Source organism: Pteropus vampyrus, unplaced genomic scaffold, assembly GCF_000151845.1.
Source record: "Pteropus vampyrus isolate Shadow unplaced genomic scaffold, Pvam_2.0 Scaffold81, whole genome shotgun sequence".
Classification (NCBI taxonomy): Eukaryota; Metazoa; Chordata; class Mammalia; order Chiroptera; family Pteropodidae; genus Pteropus; species Pteropus vampyrus.
The window spans coordinates 120,047-135,343 of record NW_011888862.1 but is presented as its reverse complement, the minus strand read 5'-3'; the positions used below and the strand labels follow the sequence as shown (position 1 = coordinate 135,343).

Genomic DNA, 15,297 nt, shown 5'->3' with positions numbered 1-15,297 from the left:
AGAGATTGCCCATAAAGCCAACGTTTTACTAAATGGGGAAACACTAGTTTTTTCACTGGAGTCTGAAAAAGATCATATAGAACTTCGTGTGTAATTATATTTATCTTATAAAGATAGAAAATAAAATAGCTAAAAACTTATCAAGAAATATCAAAAATATATGAGTAAAGCTAAAGCATCCCTGACAGGCGCAGCGTGAGTCTTGAACAAATGAGAATACATTCTTAAATGAGGACTCAACATCATAAGGATGGGAGCTCTCCCTAATTTGTGAATTTAAGGCTCCTGGAGCTAAAGACGTTGATTATAAAATCCTTTTGGAGGAACAAATATGCAAGAATAGCCAAGAAAACACCGAAAAGGAAGAAAGGAAGGAGGGCCAGCCTTTACAGATATTAAAACGTACCAGTAAGTGTCTATAATTAAAGCTGCCTCACTCAGAAGAAAGGCATACATTGAGACAACACTGAGATATCGTTTCTCACCTCTGCAAGCGGCAAAGCCTCACTAATGTGACAACATTCTCCTGGTGACCATGTGGGGAAACCGTCCCACACATTACATTGCTGGTGACACTGCACCCCCTAGGAGGGAGAGGCTGTGATACTTAGCCAAACGTCACATGCATGTACCCTTTGAGCCAGCCACCCCACTTCTAGGGGTCTATCCCACAGAAACCCTGGCAAAAATATGAAGAGATATCTTCATATTTAATTAATTAATTAAATTAAATAGCAGAAGACTAGAAACACCAGGAGACGGTGGAAGAAAGTATGATGCAGCATTAATGCAGCGTGCAAAGGAAGAGGAATGGCGAACACCTGTACAAACCGCTGTGGGGCGGGGTCGGCGAGTGTATTTTGCACACTCGGGGATGGATGTGAATTTTGCACACTCGGGGATGGATGTGAATTTGGGAGAGCCAGAGGGCAGATGGCAGTGGGTGGAATGATGATCCTGCAAAAGTATGCCCATCTGGAATGTGTAACAAGACCTTGGAGAAAAAGTCTTTGCAGAGGTAATTAAAGATCTGGAGATGTGATCATCTCAGATTAACCGGTGGGCCCTAAATCCAATGACACGTGTTCTCATAAGAGACAAAAGAGAGAAAAGAGAGAAACAGTAGAGAGGGTAGTGTGAAGATGGGGGCAGAGATTGGAGTGATGAGTCCATAAGCCAGGGGACGCTGGGGATGACAGGCAGCCCCAGAAGCTCGAAGAGGTAGGAAGGGCCCTCCACTAGAGTCTTCGCAGTGAGCATGGCCCTGCAAACCCCTTGATTCTAAACTTCTGGCCTCTAGAACTGTGAGAAAATCATTTTCTTTTGTGTTCAGCCACCCAGTGTGTGGTGATTCGCTACAACCGCCGATACAGATTTAGGTGGTCTCTTGAGATATCTTCGAGTGAAAAAAGCCAGTTGGAGAAAGTGTGTTCAGTGTGCTACCATTCATCTGACAGAGGGGAGCGAGTACAGAGATGTGTACGTGTTTGTGTATGTACGTTCACACGCACATATGTGTACATTTCTGTGCGTGTGCATATATATGTGTGTATATACTTATAGGTCTGCTTATTCTGAAAAATAAACGATGCGAGGGAAAACAATATTTCTCAAATGGTTACCTGCAAGGAGAGAGAAAGAATAGGGCAGAAGGGCAAGAATAAACACTGGACTCCTCTGAATAGACCTAGTTTTGTAGAATTGTCTTTGGAACCATGTCAATATTTTACATAATTATAAAACTTCAAATCCAAAATAAAGTGACACTCATATATATATATGACAGCTTAACCGCACACACAAAATATTAAGAGTTATTCTGATATGGGATAAAGCAAATGAGTTATTATGTGATATTCTATTTGTATCATCCTTTTTTTAAAATCCTACTTTTAAAAAATAAAATATTGTCTATCTGTTGGAAAGGCCTAAAAACAATGATCAGGTAGCAACGAGTACCCCTATCTCCAAAAAACCAAGTCTCCCAGGAGAAATGACTATTTCCAGGTTAGAAACATCTGGTCATGCAGAAGAGCCAAGGGGCGAAGACTCCTGGGAATATAACAAAGGGGTCCAGTAGCCATCCGGAAGTCCCCCAGCTAAAGATGGGAGGCTTCGAGCATCATTAAGGATAGCAACTCCATTGAACTAAAGCACACCAAACTTATTTAAATCCATGTGTCGATGTTCCAAAAAAAAAAAAAAAAAAACTCAAAAACCAAAAACAAATTGGTCGCCACTGTACAATGCTAGGGAAACAATTGGTTGTTTTCAAAACTGGTCAATAAAGAAAACAATCAAGCCTTTATCTTGTTTTCCCATACAAACTATACCACTAGGTGACCAAACAGATGAGTAAGTTTCTCTTTACAGAAGTATTTCAAAGTAAATAGTAAGTTAAAAGATGATTGATAGGATTTGATTATCATTTTTGCAACCCTTAGAAATGAATGGCTCTAGGCACTGGCCATCAATGGTCATGAACATTATGAAAGAGATATTATAAGCCACCGGATGAACATATGAATGTCTTGTTACCCATGTCCTCCAAAAAAGAAAGGAATATAATGAACTGGAATCTGATCAAGCTTCTAGACTCAACGATGCTTTTTCTCAGTATTTACTTACAGGAACATGTTAAACTGTACTACAGGGAGACATCCAGAATGTGGGGGGACTCAGAGGACATGCAAACTTCTTTCTCCGACAAATGATAAGTTGTGTATGTGTGTTTAGGGGGTGGGCGTAGATCCTGTAGATTAAAAATAGACACGACTACAATGAGACACCGGTTTGCACCTGCTGGGATTACTATGAGCAAAATGACATAACAAATGTTGATCAAAATGTGGAGAAATTGGAACCCTCATACACTGCTGGTGGGAATGTAAAATGACACAGCTGCTTTGGAAAACGGTCTGGCAGTTCCTCAAAAGGTTAAACATAGAGTTATCGTGCAACTCAGCAATTGCCCTATTAGGTATATATCCCCAAGAAAAGTGAAAACGTACATCCACACAACAACTCGCACGCAAACGATCATAGCAGTATTCGTAGTAGCCCAAAATATCCACCTGATAAATGGATAAGTTACATATGGGATAGCCACACGATGGAATATTATTTCCCATGAAAAGAAATGAAGTTGTGATACATGCTACAACACAGATGAACCTAGAACGATGCTGAATGAAAGAAGCCACACACCAAAGGCCACACGTACGATGCCATTTATGTGAAATGTCCAGAACAGGCGAATCTATAGGGACAGAAAGCAGGGGCTAGGGGGAGGGGAGAAGCGGGGGTGACTGTTAACGGGTATGGGGTTTCTTTTTGGGGTGATAAAAAGTTCTCCAGTTGATCGTAGTGATATTTGCGCAACTCTGAATATACTAAAAACCTCTGAGTTATACACTTTAAATGGGCGAATTGTATGGTAGGTGAATTCTATATCAAAAAAGCTGTTATCCAAAAAAAACAGATTGGTGGTTGCCAGAGGCGAGGGGTGGAGGGGCGGGAGAAGTGGGTGTAGAGTTTAAGAAAAAAAAAAATGACCTTAAAATATCCCAATAAATGGATCCTATTTGGATTCTGTTCGTTTTTTTTAAAGTTTTAAAATGACACATGAGAAAATTAGAAAGGTAAACCTTGAATAGTTAATGACATTAAGGAGTTATAAAACATTAAGATATGATAAGAATATCGTGCATGTTTATTTTTCTCATTTACCAGGACGTACTGGAATATTTACAGCTGAACTGAGGTGTATGGGATTTGCTTCAAGACACAGGGGAGGAGGTAGGCGGACATGTAGACAAAGCAATATCGAGTACGATTAATCCGTGTTGAAGTGAGGGAGGGCTGCGTGTGTGTTCATCTTACTATTTTTATACCTCTATTTTTATGTTGAAAAAACTGTATACGTTTTTATATATTTGTCTTTGTAATTAATTAATTTTTTTTTTTTTGAAAAAAATCACACATTTCCATTCAGTTCTTAAGGCAGGTTAGTTTAATTTTATAGAAGAAATAATTTCAAACAATGCGAATGACATAATTAGAACAGTGACCAAAACAGAGATGAATACTAATCAGAACTTATTCCCACAACAGAAGGTTAGTTATTTCAGCGGTGACGATTCGGCGATCAGATGAAGTGACGATCGAATTCCCTTTTCCCCGTCTTTCTAAAGAGTCCTGGTGGCAGACTTGGGCGTCTCTCTGGACCGCAAGGACTGATGAAACATGGCAATGTTCTTTTATCACAAGGCATGGTATACAGACAAATTGCAACGGATGAAAACACTCCATAAGACAAGAGGACTTCTTTTCTGACATGTGGAACATTTCCGGGGGATGCCAGTCTTAACTAGCCAGAAGCTGCAAAACCAAGTCAGGAATGAGAAGCCAGTCAGGTACTCCGAGTCCTCCTGCCTAATGGGCCCAGCCTGTCACTGGTCATGTGCCCTTTCCGGCAGGCGACACAGCAGACACACGCACGCAGGCAGGTGCAGGCAGTGAATGGGAAGGTGGCTACGGCATAGAGGGGGCCCGCCATTGCTGTCACCCGCTCAGCAGTGCTGTCTGCTGCGGGGCGGGTCTGGCAAGGAGTGATGTTTTGTGTGTCTCTACCTCTGTTGTGGGTATGTACACAGAGAAATTAGGCAAAAAAAAAAAAAATCAAAAAACAAAACGAAACCCAAAAAACCACGAGACTAGAGGCAGAAATACAGAGCAAGAGATGACGATTGTGAAAAAGCACACAATTTTCAGTCTTACCACCACCGACAAATTCCATTGCCCGTGATTGGTCGCGTGTCAACGAAATGCTTTTACAAAATTCATTTTTAATAAATGTAAAAAGGCAGGTTATACAAGGGGGGCGGGGAGGCTACAGACTAATGCGAATCAAGAGACGTTGATTAAAGGGGGCATTTCCCAAGGGAGGAGCAGAAAAATCTAGCAAGAGAAAGTTCTGTTTTCTTTCTGATTTTGTGTGACCACCTCATTTACTTCTCTGAGGCCTCATAAAGGAGAGTGCATTTCATATATAATAAATATGTATTAGGCAAAATATATCATTTGGTATTTTAAAAGAATAATGGTAAAAATTTTCATTACATAAAAAAATTTTTCCTCATGAACTACTTCTACGATTTCTTAGGAAAGATGGATAGACTTCAGTATTAGGGGGTGGGGGGAGCATTGTGATTAAAATCAAATAAATCAAATAAATCAAATAAATCAAATCAATCAAATCAATCAAATAAACCAAATAAACCAAATCCTCTCCTGTAAGTGACTCCCTGGGTAACTGTAGTTACCCGCATATGTTTCCTTCCATAAAAAAGGCGCCTTCAGAGGTCGTCATGTCTACATCATAACCGCTGTCTCCATCAGCGGATTCACTGACTCATGAAAGTGCGCGTTCCTAGTTCCCTTTCACTTTCCTTCATGACAGAGCAGTAGAACTGGAGCCCCAGCACCCACCTTCCTGGTCAGCCATGGTCAGATGGCACGCACTGGAAAGGCGGGGCTGCCCAAGGTCTGGTGCAGGGGCAGTGTGGACTGCCAGCACGGGCAGGCAGGCCACAGCCAGAACGCCGGGGGCTCTGTGGCCTGCTTCAGGCTGGTGGGGAGCACAGAATGATGCGTGCTGTGACAACACAGAAATGAGGGCCGCTCAGTGCGCAGTCCATGTGGGAGACTGAGCTCTCTGATGTTCACACGTGTGAACTACGACTGAGCCACTGCCGGGGGCGGGGGTGGTCTTAACAGAACACAGTGAAAGTGGACAATATACATGATAAAGGCACATATGAGGAACTGATATGAATGACGAATTTAGCACATAGTGTTTGCATTTCCGTGTCAGAAACAAAACCGGCCCCAAAGTTCCATTCTACTGCATGACAAATACTGAAGAACAAAATTTCAGTCTTAAAAATACATCTTAAAGTCAGTATTTTCCTTCAAGGAAAAAAGTACTATAAATAAATTACAATACAGTGAATTTGCCTGAACTCACTTCGTTTCTGTCTTCCAGCCTTTAAGTCAAATAAAACAGTGTAAAAACTGTACACTCTTAATGTGATAGTTGATCTCTTATAAAATAACTTGTCTTCAGAGATGTCAATTTCACAACAAGGAAAAACCAAGCCCTGTTGCTGTCACTATTATAAAATATATATGTATAGATATATGTGTTTGGGTTTTTTTTTTTTTTTACAAAATGTGTATATTAATAGCTTTGCACAAATATTTTAAAGACGAATTGAGCTAGTCTAAAAACTTCATGAAAATAAAACAGGCAGATAAATACTTCATGTGTACAAAGCACTACATCAAACATCGTCGGCGGGCAGAGGAGGTATGTTAATCCTTGGTCTGGTAAAAAATGCTATCTTCTCCCTGGGAATGGAGAGAATTACAGGTTAGAAGCTGATGTAAATACAGGGAAAGCTGGCAGGAGGCTCTCAATGTCGATGATAGCTTTTCTTACTCGTAGAACAAACTGAACTTAAATCCCCAGCAACAAATCCGTTTGTATATAGATTCTCTCAATTTTAATAGCATTTACAAAACCCCACGGGGGCAAGGGTTTGTCTCCAGCACCTAGAACAGTACCTGGCACACAGTAGGAGCTCAGTAAATATTCGCCTTACTAATAAGTGAGTGAATAAAAAACTATGCAAATGAAAGCATTTTAAATCAATGGAATGAAGAGAGTTATACTGTTTTGCGTTCTTTTATGATGGGGATGTGAAAATTCAGGGCATAAAAAAAATTAAGGCTAGAAGTCAGGCGCACGTTAGTCAGCCATAAAAAGGAATGAAGTTCTGACAATGCTACAGTGTGAATGAACCTCAAAAACAGTATGCAAGGTGAAGCCAAGCACGAAAGACAACATACTGTGTGACTCCATTTATATGAAATGTCCTCAACTGGGAAAGCCCTAGAGAAAGAAAGATTGGTGGCTGCCAGGGCCCGGGGGTGGGGGAGTGTGGAGTGAGAGCTTAATGGGTACGGGGTTTCCTTCTGGGGTGATGGAAATGTTTTGGAACTAGACAGAGAGGGTGGCCGCACAATACTGTGACTGTACTAAATGCCACAGAGTTGCTCGCTTTAAAATGGTTCATTTTACGTTATGTGAATTTCACCTCGATTTTTTAAAAAGTCGGAAACTAAAGAACATAGATATAACTGTGTAATTCTCCTCATATAAAAAAATAAAAACAGGGCACACTAATTTACGGCATTCAAATTCCAGACAGTGGTTCCTGCGGTGTAGGATGTCTGAGGGTTGCTGATAACGTTCGATTCCTGCCATGTAGAGTTTGTGACAGACCGCTGAACTATCTCACGCGTACTATACGCACACGTTCCCGTATGCATATTATGCTTCGACCAGAAGTTGACTATAAAGGGCAGGGCCATACACAGATGTATGTACATGTCAATCGCTGTGTTGTTTATAACAGTAAACATTTGGAAAGAAACAGGTTCCAAAATAGAGTATTCAGATAAATGAGATCTATTAGATGAGACATTACAGCCAACGAAGGTAGTGGGTTCTGTGGCGACGTGGGCTATTTCGATGAAAAAAAAAAAAAAAAAAGCCAAATACAAACCTGAACGCACATTATGATTACAAGTAGCATGGGGGAAAAAAACATGTCTAGAAAACAAAGACCAGAAGAAAACATTAAAATGCTAATAGCGGTGGGGATTCCTGTTTTGTGGCCATTTCTCAGGACTTAAATTTTTACAATGACAGCGCCATGACAGTGAGAAGAAAGCAGGAGAGGGAGGCCTGGGTTGGTTTCCGCCTACCTGAAGGTCTGCACTTGGATGGGCTCTTTGTGGCTCTGCCCACGCAGCTGGCAGACCCCCTTGGAGGCCTTCTTCAGCATCTTCTCAGCTGCCTGTTCTTGATGGAAGTCAAGTTTGGTCTGTCTGGTCTGGAACAGCAACATTGGAAGAACAAGATGTTTATACTTCTGGTTTCAAGGAAGAATGAACGAAGCCACCCCCAGCTGTGGGGACCTAGAGGGGAGAAAGGCGTACTCCGCGCCACCCCTTGCCCCCAGGGAATGTTCACGGGAGGTACTCAGGATCGCTGGAGTCATGCCTCACAGACATGGGACCCAGAACACCCCAACACGAAGCGGGAGTGGAGTGCAGGCAGGGGGGCCTCCAGATATGTGTTGCTGCCACCTGCACGCCAGCCACCTGGCCCACAGAGGGAGAAACCTGGCTCCTTCAGGTGAGCCCCTGGACTGCTGGAATGACACTTTTATCATCTGAAAGGCTTACTTCAGAACCCAAGTAGAACTGGAGCAAAGGGCAGCGACCGTGCCCAGGCCCTGAGCCTCTTACCTGCCTCTCTGCTTCCTTCAGCAGACTCCGGAATCGTTCATCCCGCAGCACCCAGTGCGGGAGGTCAGTCTGGCCTCGCAGCTGGGCGTCCTCTAACCGCTGCCTCAGCTCGCGAAGGGTGCAGATCTCCTCATTCAGCTGCCTCTGCCGGGTTCTCGAAGCCTGGAGGTCCAGCTCCAGGTCCAGGGAGGTACGGGCCATGAGCTCGGCCATGGATGACCTACAGGACTGCAGGAGACGACAGCCATGAGCACACACACGAACCAGGCACGCAGGCACCACGCGGCCAGCAAGCTCGGGCCTTCCAGAAGGTTCTTCCACAATTAAAGACAGATGAAGCTCAGTTATTGGCGAGGTATTTCTCTATACGTGGCCCGATGTTTGAAAAAATAACAGATTTGGGCAAAATTAATTTAAATCTCCACTTCGATATCGAGCTAATGCCGGCAAATTGTTTTCTTTAATGATGACCTACGAATTTGCAAAAGTATGGAGAAAGAGACCCTCCCATACGGGGCCGGCGCAATCAAAGACCGGCATAATCTTTCCGAAGTGCTATTTGCCAATACATATCAAAAGCCAAAAAATATGCATTTTCTTTGGTTCTGAAATTTTACTTTGACTTGCATTTGAAAGGAACAACCGATGACGTGCAAGTGGTCCAATTAAGGTTTATGACAGAAAAAGTCCGAAATATATAACAAGAGGAAACCGAGTAAATAAGTGATAAGTCCAGCAAAAAATGCTGCCATGGTAAAAAGTTGACAAACTATATTAATGTGGAAAAATCTTAATTATCCACTGTATAAGGGGAGAAAGCATGTCACAAACCATATGAGTGCCTTTTGTTTAAAAAATCACACATACACACCCATGCATGCATGCACACAGAAAGTGGCAGACTTTCCTCGTCAACAAGCCTCAAGTATGCAAATCTGCTGTGCTTAAGAAAAGTCCTAAGACAGGAAAGAGTTTTGTATGTGGAGCTGAGAGCAGTACTTTCTGTCCAGTGAAAAACAACCCTGGGAATGGCAGTTTCGGCAGCAGAATCAAATCCGTGAACACATCAGCGTTGTTCCGTGGACTAAATAACTATGCTTTTTACACACACTACCGTCATTTTGCACACATACAGAATTTTAATGCAAATATACGATGTGACTTAGTAAGTGCAAATTCATTTAAAAGCACTGCTGAATTCATAGCAGAACTCAGTGCTTCTCAACCAGGGGAGACTTGGCAATGTCTAGGGACATTTTTGGTTGTCAGAACAGGAAGAAGGGGGTGCTACTGGCAGCTAGTGGGTCAAGGCCAGGGATGTGGCCCTGCAAAGAAGAATGATCCACTCCAAAATGTCAACACGGCTGCTGCTGAGAAAGACTTCTGTAACTGAATTATGTATTTTCTTATCATGCCGTCGTTGTTGTTGTTAAAAGAACAACTTCCCCCCAAAAGATAGGGAACTGCTCACTAGCTTACAAACTAAAAGCAGCAAAACTTTGTAAAGTAGCATGATGTGGAGGAAAAACCTTGGCGGGTAAAAGAAATGAAAACCATAGAACAGTCCCATGTAGAAGAATGTTCTATGAGGAAAAATTCAGATTTTCTAAACTACATATACTCCCCTGTCAAAAAAGAAAAAAAGAATCTCTTATATAGAATGGTTGACTGTGTATTAATTTATTATATTTAAAAGTGTAAAGATCATGAATTATCTTAGCTCATGACATTGTCTTTGGAAATTAAGAGACGTTGGCAATATTCTGACATTGTATATGCTTTTAAAAATTAAATCTAAGTAAACAAGGAAGTAAATCTATTACCTTTTAATTCATATTATCTAAAAGATTGCCACGTTTAAGGTTTGTAAAAATAAGTCCCAGGGTAAGTACAGATTCCACGTTAGTTTACGTGGCACATACCTGCTTATAGCGAAGTGTTCGTCTTTCCAAAGTATTTCGGACAAAGGAGGACTTCCGGGGCAGTGTTGAACTGTCACTGTCACTACGATAAAGCTGCAAGAAAAAGAATGAGGTTCAGAAACACTTTCTCAGAAATTCAATATTCTTTCTGTCTGTGTACTCTGAATGGGATTATTTCATTTCTCCTCACAGGTACTCAAATGTACTCATGATTTTTAGTGCTTTTACCAAGACCTCTGGTTTTAGTAAAAACAGAACCTGCACAAGAGTTTCCAATACGATGAAAGACACACAAAAAGAAACCAAATAAGCAGACCAACACCCATCGCAGTCCTCCTTTATGTCCATCAATGGAACCACGGAAACTTTCCAGGCTAAACGGGTCAACACAATTTCTGTCCCGCCAATACCAACTGCGAGTGGATATGCTGCGTGCTGAGCACGGAAGCCAGCACTGTCCTCAGTGCCCTTCACTGCCATCATTCTCATCTGTTGTATTTCTGGCTTTGGCAAGAGCTGGGGAAAAAATGGCTTTCCAGAAAAGAGACTCGCTCCTGGTAATAGGACAAGCCAACATCGCTAACGCCCCGTTCAGCCAGTCAAGGGAAAAGGTCTGCTTTTAAAAAGAAAAAAGAAATAATGCCTTCTTGATGGGAACCAAGACATTATATATTTCACTGGGTGGCGAGTTCTCACTTCCTCTCCTGCCCTCTCCTTCCCAGTGAGCAGGCGTGACTCCGCTCCGCTCAGCTTGTTCGTTCAGCAAGTCTACAATAAGGAAGGGATGCGAGGCTGGCCTTCCATCTAGTACCTCCAGATGCCCGATTACACAACAGCCCCCGCAGGGCTGAAGCCTGTTGGGGCAGGAGTGCTCAGGCCGGACCCCGTGCTACCCGGGGCAGCTGTGACCGGACACCTAGCTTCTGTGGAAAGAAGAGCAGCTGGTGTCGCAAACGTGGCAGAAGGGCAGCTGGGGCCACCTAGGGCTCAACTCCTGCTGCTCGCTCTGTGAGGTAAAGGACGAACCTTGTCCCAAGAAAGGTTTGGTCCTTGCTCAGATCCTGGGAGGTGACCCGTAAGGCTCTGGAATGTACCTAAGTGTCGTTGTTTACCTGGGACCTTGGGTCAGGCCACGTCATCTCTGCTGACAGTGTGATTTACGGTGGGAGCCTTGGCCATCAGCTGACCTCTGGAGGGCTGGAGACTAAGGTCAGCCACGCAAGCCGTCAAGTATGCGTACAGAACCAAACCCCACAGAAACCCTGGACACCAAAGCTCGGGTGAGCTTCCCTGGTGTGCAATACTTCGTGCATGCTGTCACCTGTCGCTGCTGGGAGAGACACGAGCTGTCCCTACAACTCTACTGGAAAGGCCGACTAGAAGTTCCTGAATCTGTCCTGAACGCTGCCCTGTGTGCCTCTTCCTTCTGCTGACTTTCACTGTAATGAACCGTAACTGTGAATATAATGGTTTTTTTTTTAATTTTGTGAGTCCTAGCAAATTGCTGAACCTGAGGGTGGGCCTGGAGACCCCTGTTCCACACCCCCGATGCTCCATGCGCAGGTATGACGGTCTGTTTCTGTTGCCTGCTCTAAGTCTGGCTCTGCCCTGGCGGGCCAGCTCCCTGGCAGCCCCTTCACGCGAAGGCGTTTTTTTTTTTTTTTTTTTGGCGGGCCAGCTCCCTGGCAGCCCCTTCACGCGAAGGCGTTTTTTTTTTTTTAACAAGCCCGGTTCAGAGGAGCAGGAAGGCTCAAAGTTCTCCTCGATCCAATGGCCCCTCTGGGCCCCTGTGTCAAGACTATCCTTTAATCCCTTCTCTTTACTAGTCCGTGCTGTCACTGTGACACTGTCACTGCTGGACGACCTCCAACATGCTGTCCCGTCTTCAAGGACCACAGCGGGTTGGGTCTTCTGCGTCACACATCTCAGGGATGTCAACCCTGTGTGCATGTTACACTCATCTGGGACCGTCGCAGCGCTCTGATGCCCAGGCCCCACCATGACCAGTGACGGACCGTGGGGGTGGGGGGAACCCAGGCACCAGCATTTCGTGAACTCCCCCAACGTGACCATGAGGTGCAGCTAGAGTTAAGAACCACCCAGCATGTCCTGCTATCACCCGTGGGGAGCAACTTGACATGCAGGGGCGTCAGAACCATGTGCCTCGGTGCCTGCACGTCCGAGGCGGCGGTCCTCCCTGGGGACCTCCGACTCAGCTGCGCTTCGGGACTTCTACCCGCTCGGCAACCCAACGTGCCAAGCTCAACGCCATTCGGGCGGGGCATCCCCGATTTTGATTTGTTATTCCTTAGACTGATGTCAAAATGAATCCCCCTGCTTCTTGCCCACGAATCAGCGCATATATGATCCTGAAATCTGGGGTGGGGGGAGTGTATTAGAATCCAGAAGAAATCCAGTTAGGGGAGGTAAAACCAACAACGATTTCCTACCTATCACATAAGCATGCTGTTTACTTACTGGTGTTATCTGTGAGAACATAGGTCTTTTCGTATAAACAGTAAAACATAAAACATGAGGAGGGGGAAGGAAAACTTGCGGCAGAGGAATTCCAACTTACTCTGCAAACATACTGGCTGCGTGCCCCAGGCGAGAACGTCTGTGAACGGACAATGGTGCCGCTGCGGACGAAAGGCGAACCGCGGGCTCTGCGGCCCGGCCGCTCCTTCGGATAACTCGCTACTTCTGGGAAGAGGTCTTCTGTGTTGGTCTCCTTATCCACCTAGAGAGGAATTTAGTTACTGCCATGACATTTGTAGAACACAGGCAATACACTCTGTATGGACAACAGTCTCCTCGCCTTCTCTACTTGGAAGTCAAACTGGCATTTCACGCTCAACACATCCAAAACTGAATCGCTGACATTCCCAACATCTTGTCCTCTGACAAGGATCTCTACTGTCCATATTTCATGCCAAAAAAAAAAAAAAAAAATTCCAGGTCATCCTGGACTCTGTTCTCTTTTGCACACCCTAAATCAGGTCTAAGATCAAATCCTATTGGTTCTACATTCAAGACGATGGATGTTTTGACCACTTGTCATCAACCCTTCATCTGGGTGACCATCATCTTATGCCCAATTTAGTGCAGTAGGCTTTTCACCCACCTCCCCGATTCCATGTCTCCCTCCCCTTCCATCTCCTCTCAGCACGGCAAATGGGAAGATCCTGAGAAAACTGACGTCAGACTAGGCGACTCTCTCCTCAGTGTATACCCCCCAAAGACTGGAAAATAGGTGTTCATTAATGAGAAAGGAAAGACTGTCCAGTTTAACTAGTACCCAAGGATAAATGGTGAATTCCTAACTAAAACCTTCCGCCGGGCTAGTCACGTCCCCTCTCTAACATTCGCAATCACAAAGATAAGTGATTAGGGAAGGCAGAGACTGTTCCTTCTACATCTTGATAAACGTTTCAAAATAATTGCTTCCAGACCCATTCCTGCGACTTCCTGTCGCCAGGTGCTTGAGATCCAACCTTATCTGTACGTTCCCTCTACCTGATATAAAACTGCTTCCTTGAATGTATGCAACTCACCGAAACTGCCGACAGCTGCATTTTCTTTTGCCTTCTTGCCTATATAAGCGCCCCCCACCCCCGCCTCCGCCCCCGCCCCGCCGCCCTCCTAAAGCCGGAGGCTGCCGCAGGCTTCTTGGAGCTCTGCTGGGCCCACATGAAAACCTCTTTCCTTAAATCTACAAAGCTTGAAGTCTTCTTTTCATTAACGAAACAAATACTTGCACACAAATGTTCACAGCACCATTATTCAAATAGCCAAAGTCTAAATGTCCACAGGCAGATGAGTAGATGGATGAAATGTGGAGTACCCATGCGGGGGACACTCCTTGGCTGTGAACAGGAGTGAGGTCCTGAGACATGCTACAGCGTGGATGAATCTTGAAAGCATTAGACTGAATGAAAGAAGCCAGTTAGAAAAAGCCACATACTGTATGATTCCATTTACACGAACCGTCCACAATTGGCATATCCATAGAAACAGAAAGCGAACTGGTGGTTGCCAGGGGCTGGGGGAGAGAAAATGGAGAGTGACTGCTAGTGGGTATGGGGTTTTACTTTGGGGTGATGGAAGTCTTTTGTAACCAGACAGAGGTGGTAGCTGCGCAGCACTGTGAATGTACTCAATTGCCACTGAACTGTTCACTCTGAAAGAGTTCATTTCATTTACGTGAATTTCATGTCAATAAATTATTTTAGAAAACAATCAACAGAAAACCCCTTAAGTCAGATCATGTCACCCCTGGGCTCAAAATCGTCTACCAGTTTCCCAACTGACTCGGAGAAAAGGCGAGAGTCCTGCGTGGGCCCTCGATGATCTGAGAGCCCTTCAGTCCCTTCACGCATCTAAAGCCGTGGGACCCCCGAAACATCCTGAGCCATAGGTGGCCCTGAAGATGGGATGGGATCAAAATCGACCCCTTTAAGCTATAGTTATCCTTTCTTTTTAAAGTTCACAAACATTTCTACGGTCCCTGCAGTGCCTCTTTTAAGTTGTTTAGAGACCTTAAGCCAGTCACCGCCTTCCTGGTTGCAGTAAAATACCACCTTAACTATTGCCCCTTAACCCAATAGCACTGTCCACTTTACACCACACCTTCCCACACCACACCTTCCCGCAGCCACTGTGACCTGCTGGTAAGCCACGTGGTTCCACTCGTGCGTAGGAGCCTATCGGCTTCCGTTTCCTTGAACCCATCTCCTCTGCCGATCCCCTCGCGTTTCACCTGAAGGACGTGTGGCACGCGTGCTTTCCTGTCTGGTGTGCGGCACAGCGTCAGGGGCTCCAGAAAGTCCCTCGACCTTTTCCACTTACCTTTACGGGTAGGGGCTGAAGTTTCGCACGGCTGTAAGGAACTGCCTGGCCAGCAAACGGGTGTCCATGGATGGAGTTGACACCAACGCCACAGGGCTCTGGGTGCGGGGGGCTGGTCTGGGCGCAGCTGCTGCAGCCACTGTCCACT

General features: G+C 44.6%; 1 protein-coding gene across 1 annotated transcript in view; it reads right to left on the bottom strand.

The window, feature by feature from the left end:
- Window positions 1–5,998: 5,998 nt before the first annotated feature.
- The window catches only part of WWC3 (WWC family member 3), a 102,310-nt gene continuing 93,011 nt past the window's right edge, over window positions 5,999–15,297 (bottom strand). The window contains 7 exon segments of the mRNA XM_023532343.1: window positions 5,999–6,411; window positions 7,834–7,961; window positions 8,380–8,607; window positions 10,302–10,394; window positions 12,880–13,041; window positions 14,266–14,343; window positions 15,150–15,295. Of these exon segments, the coding sequence (XP_023388111.1) occupies window positions 6,345–6,411; window positions 7,834–7,961; window positions 8,380–8,607; window positions 10,302–10,394; window positions 12,880–13,041; window positions 14,266–14,343; window positions 15,150–15,295 (902 nt within the window). The 3' untranslated portion in view covers window positions 5,999–6,344.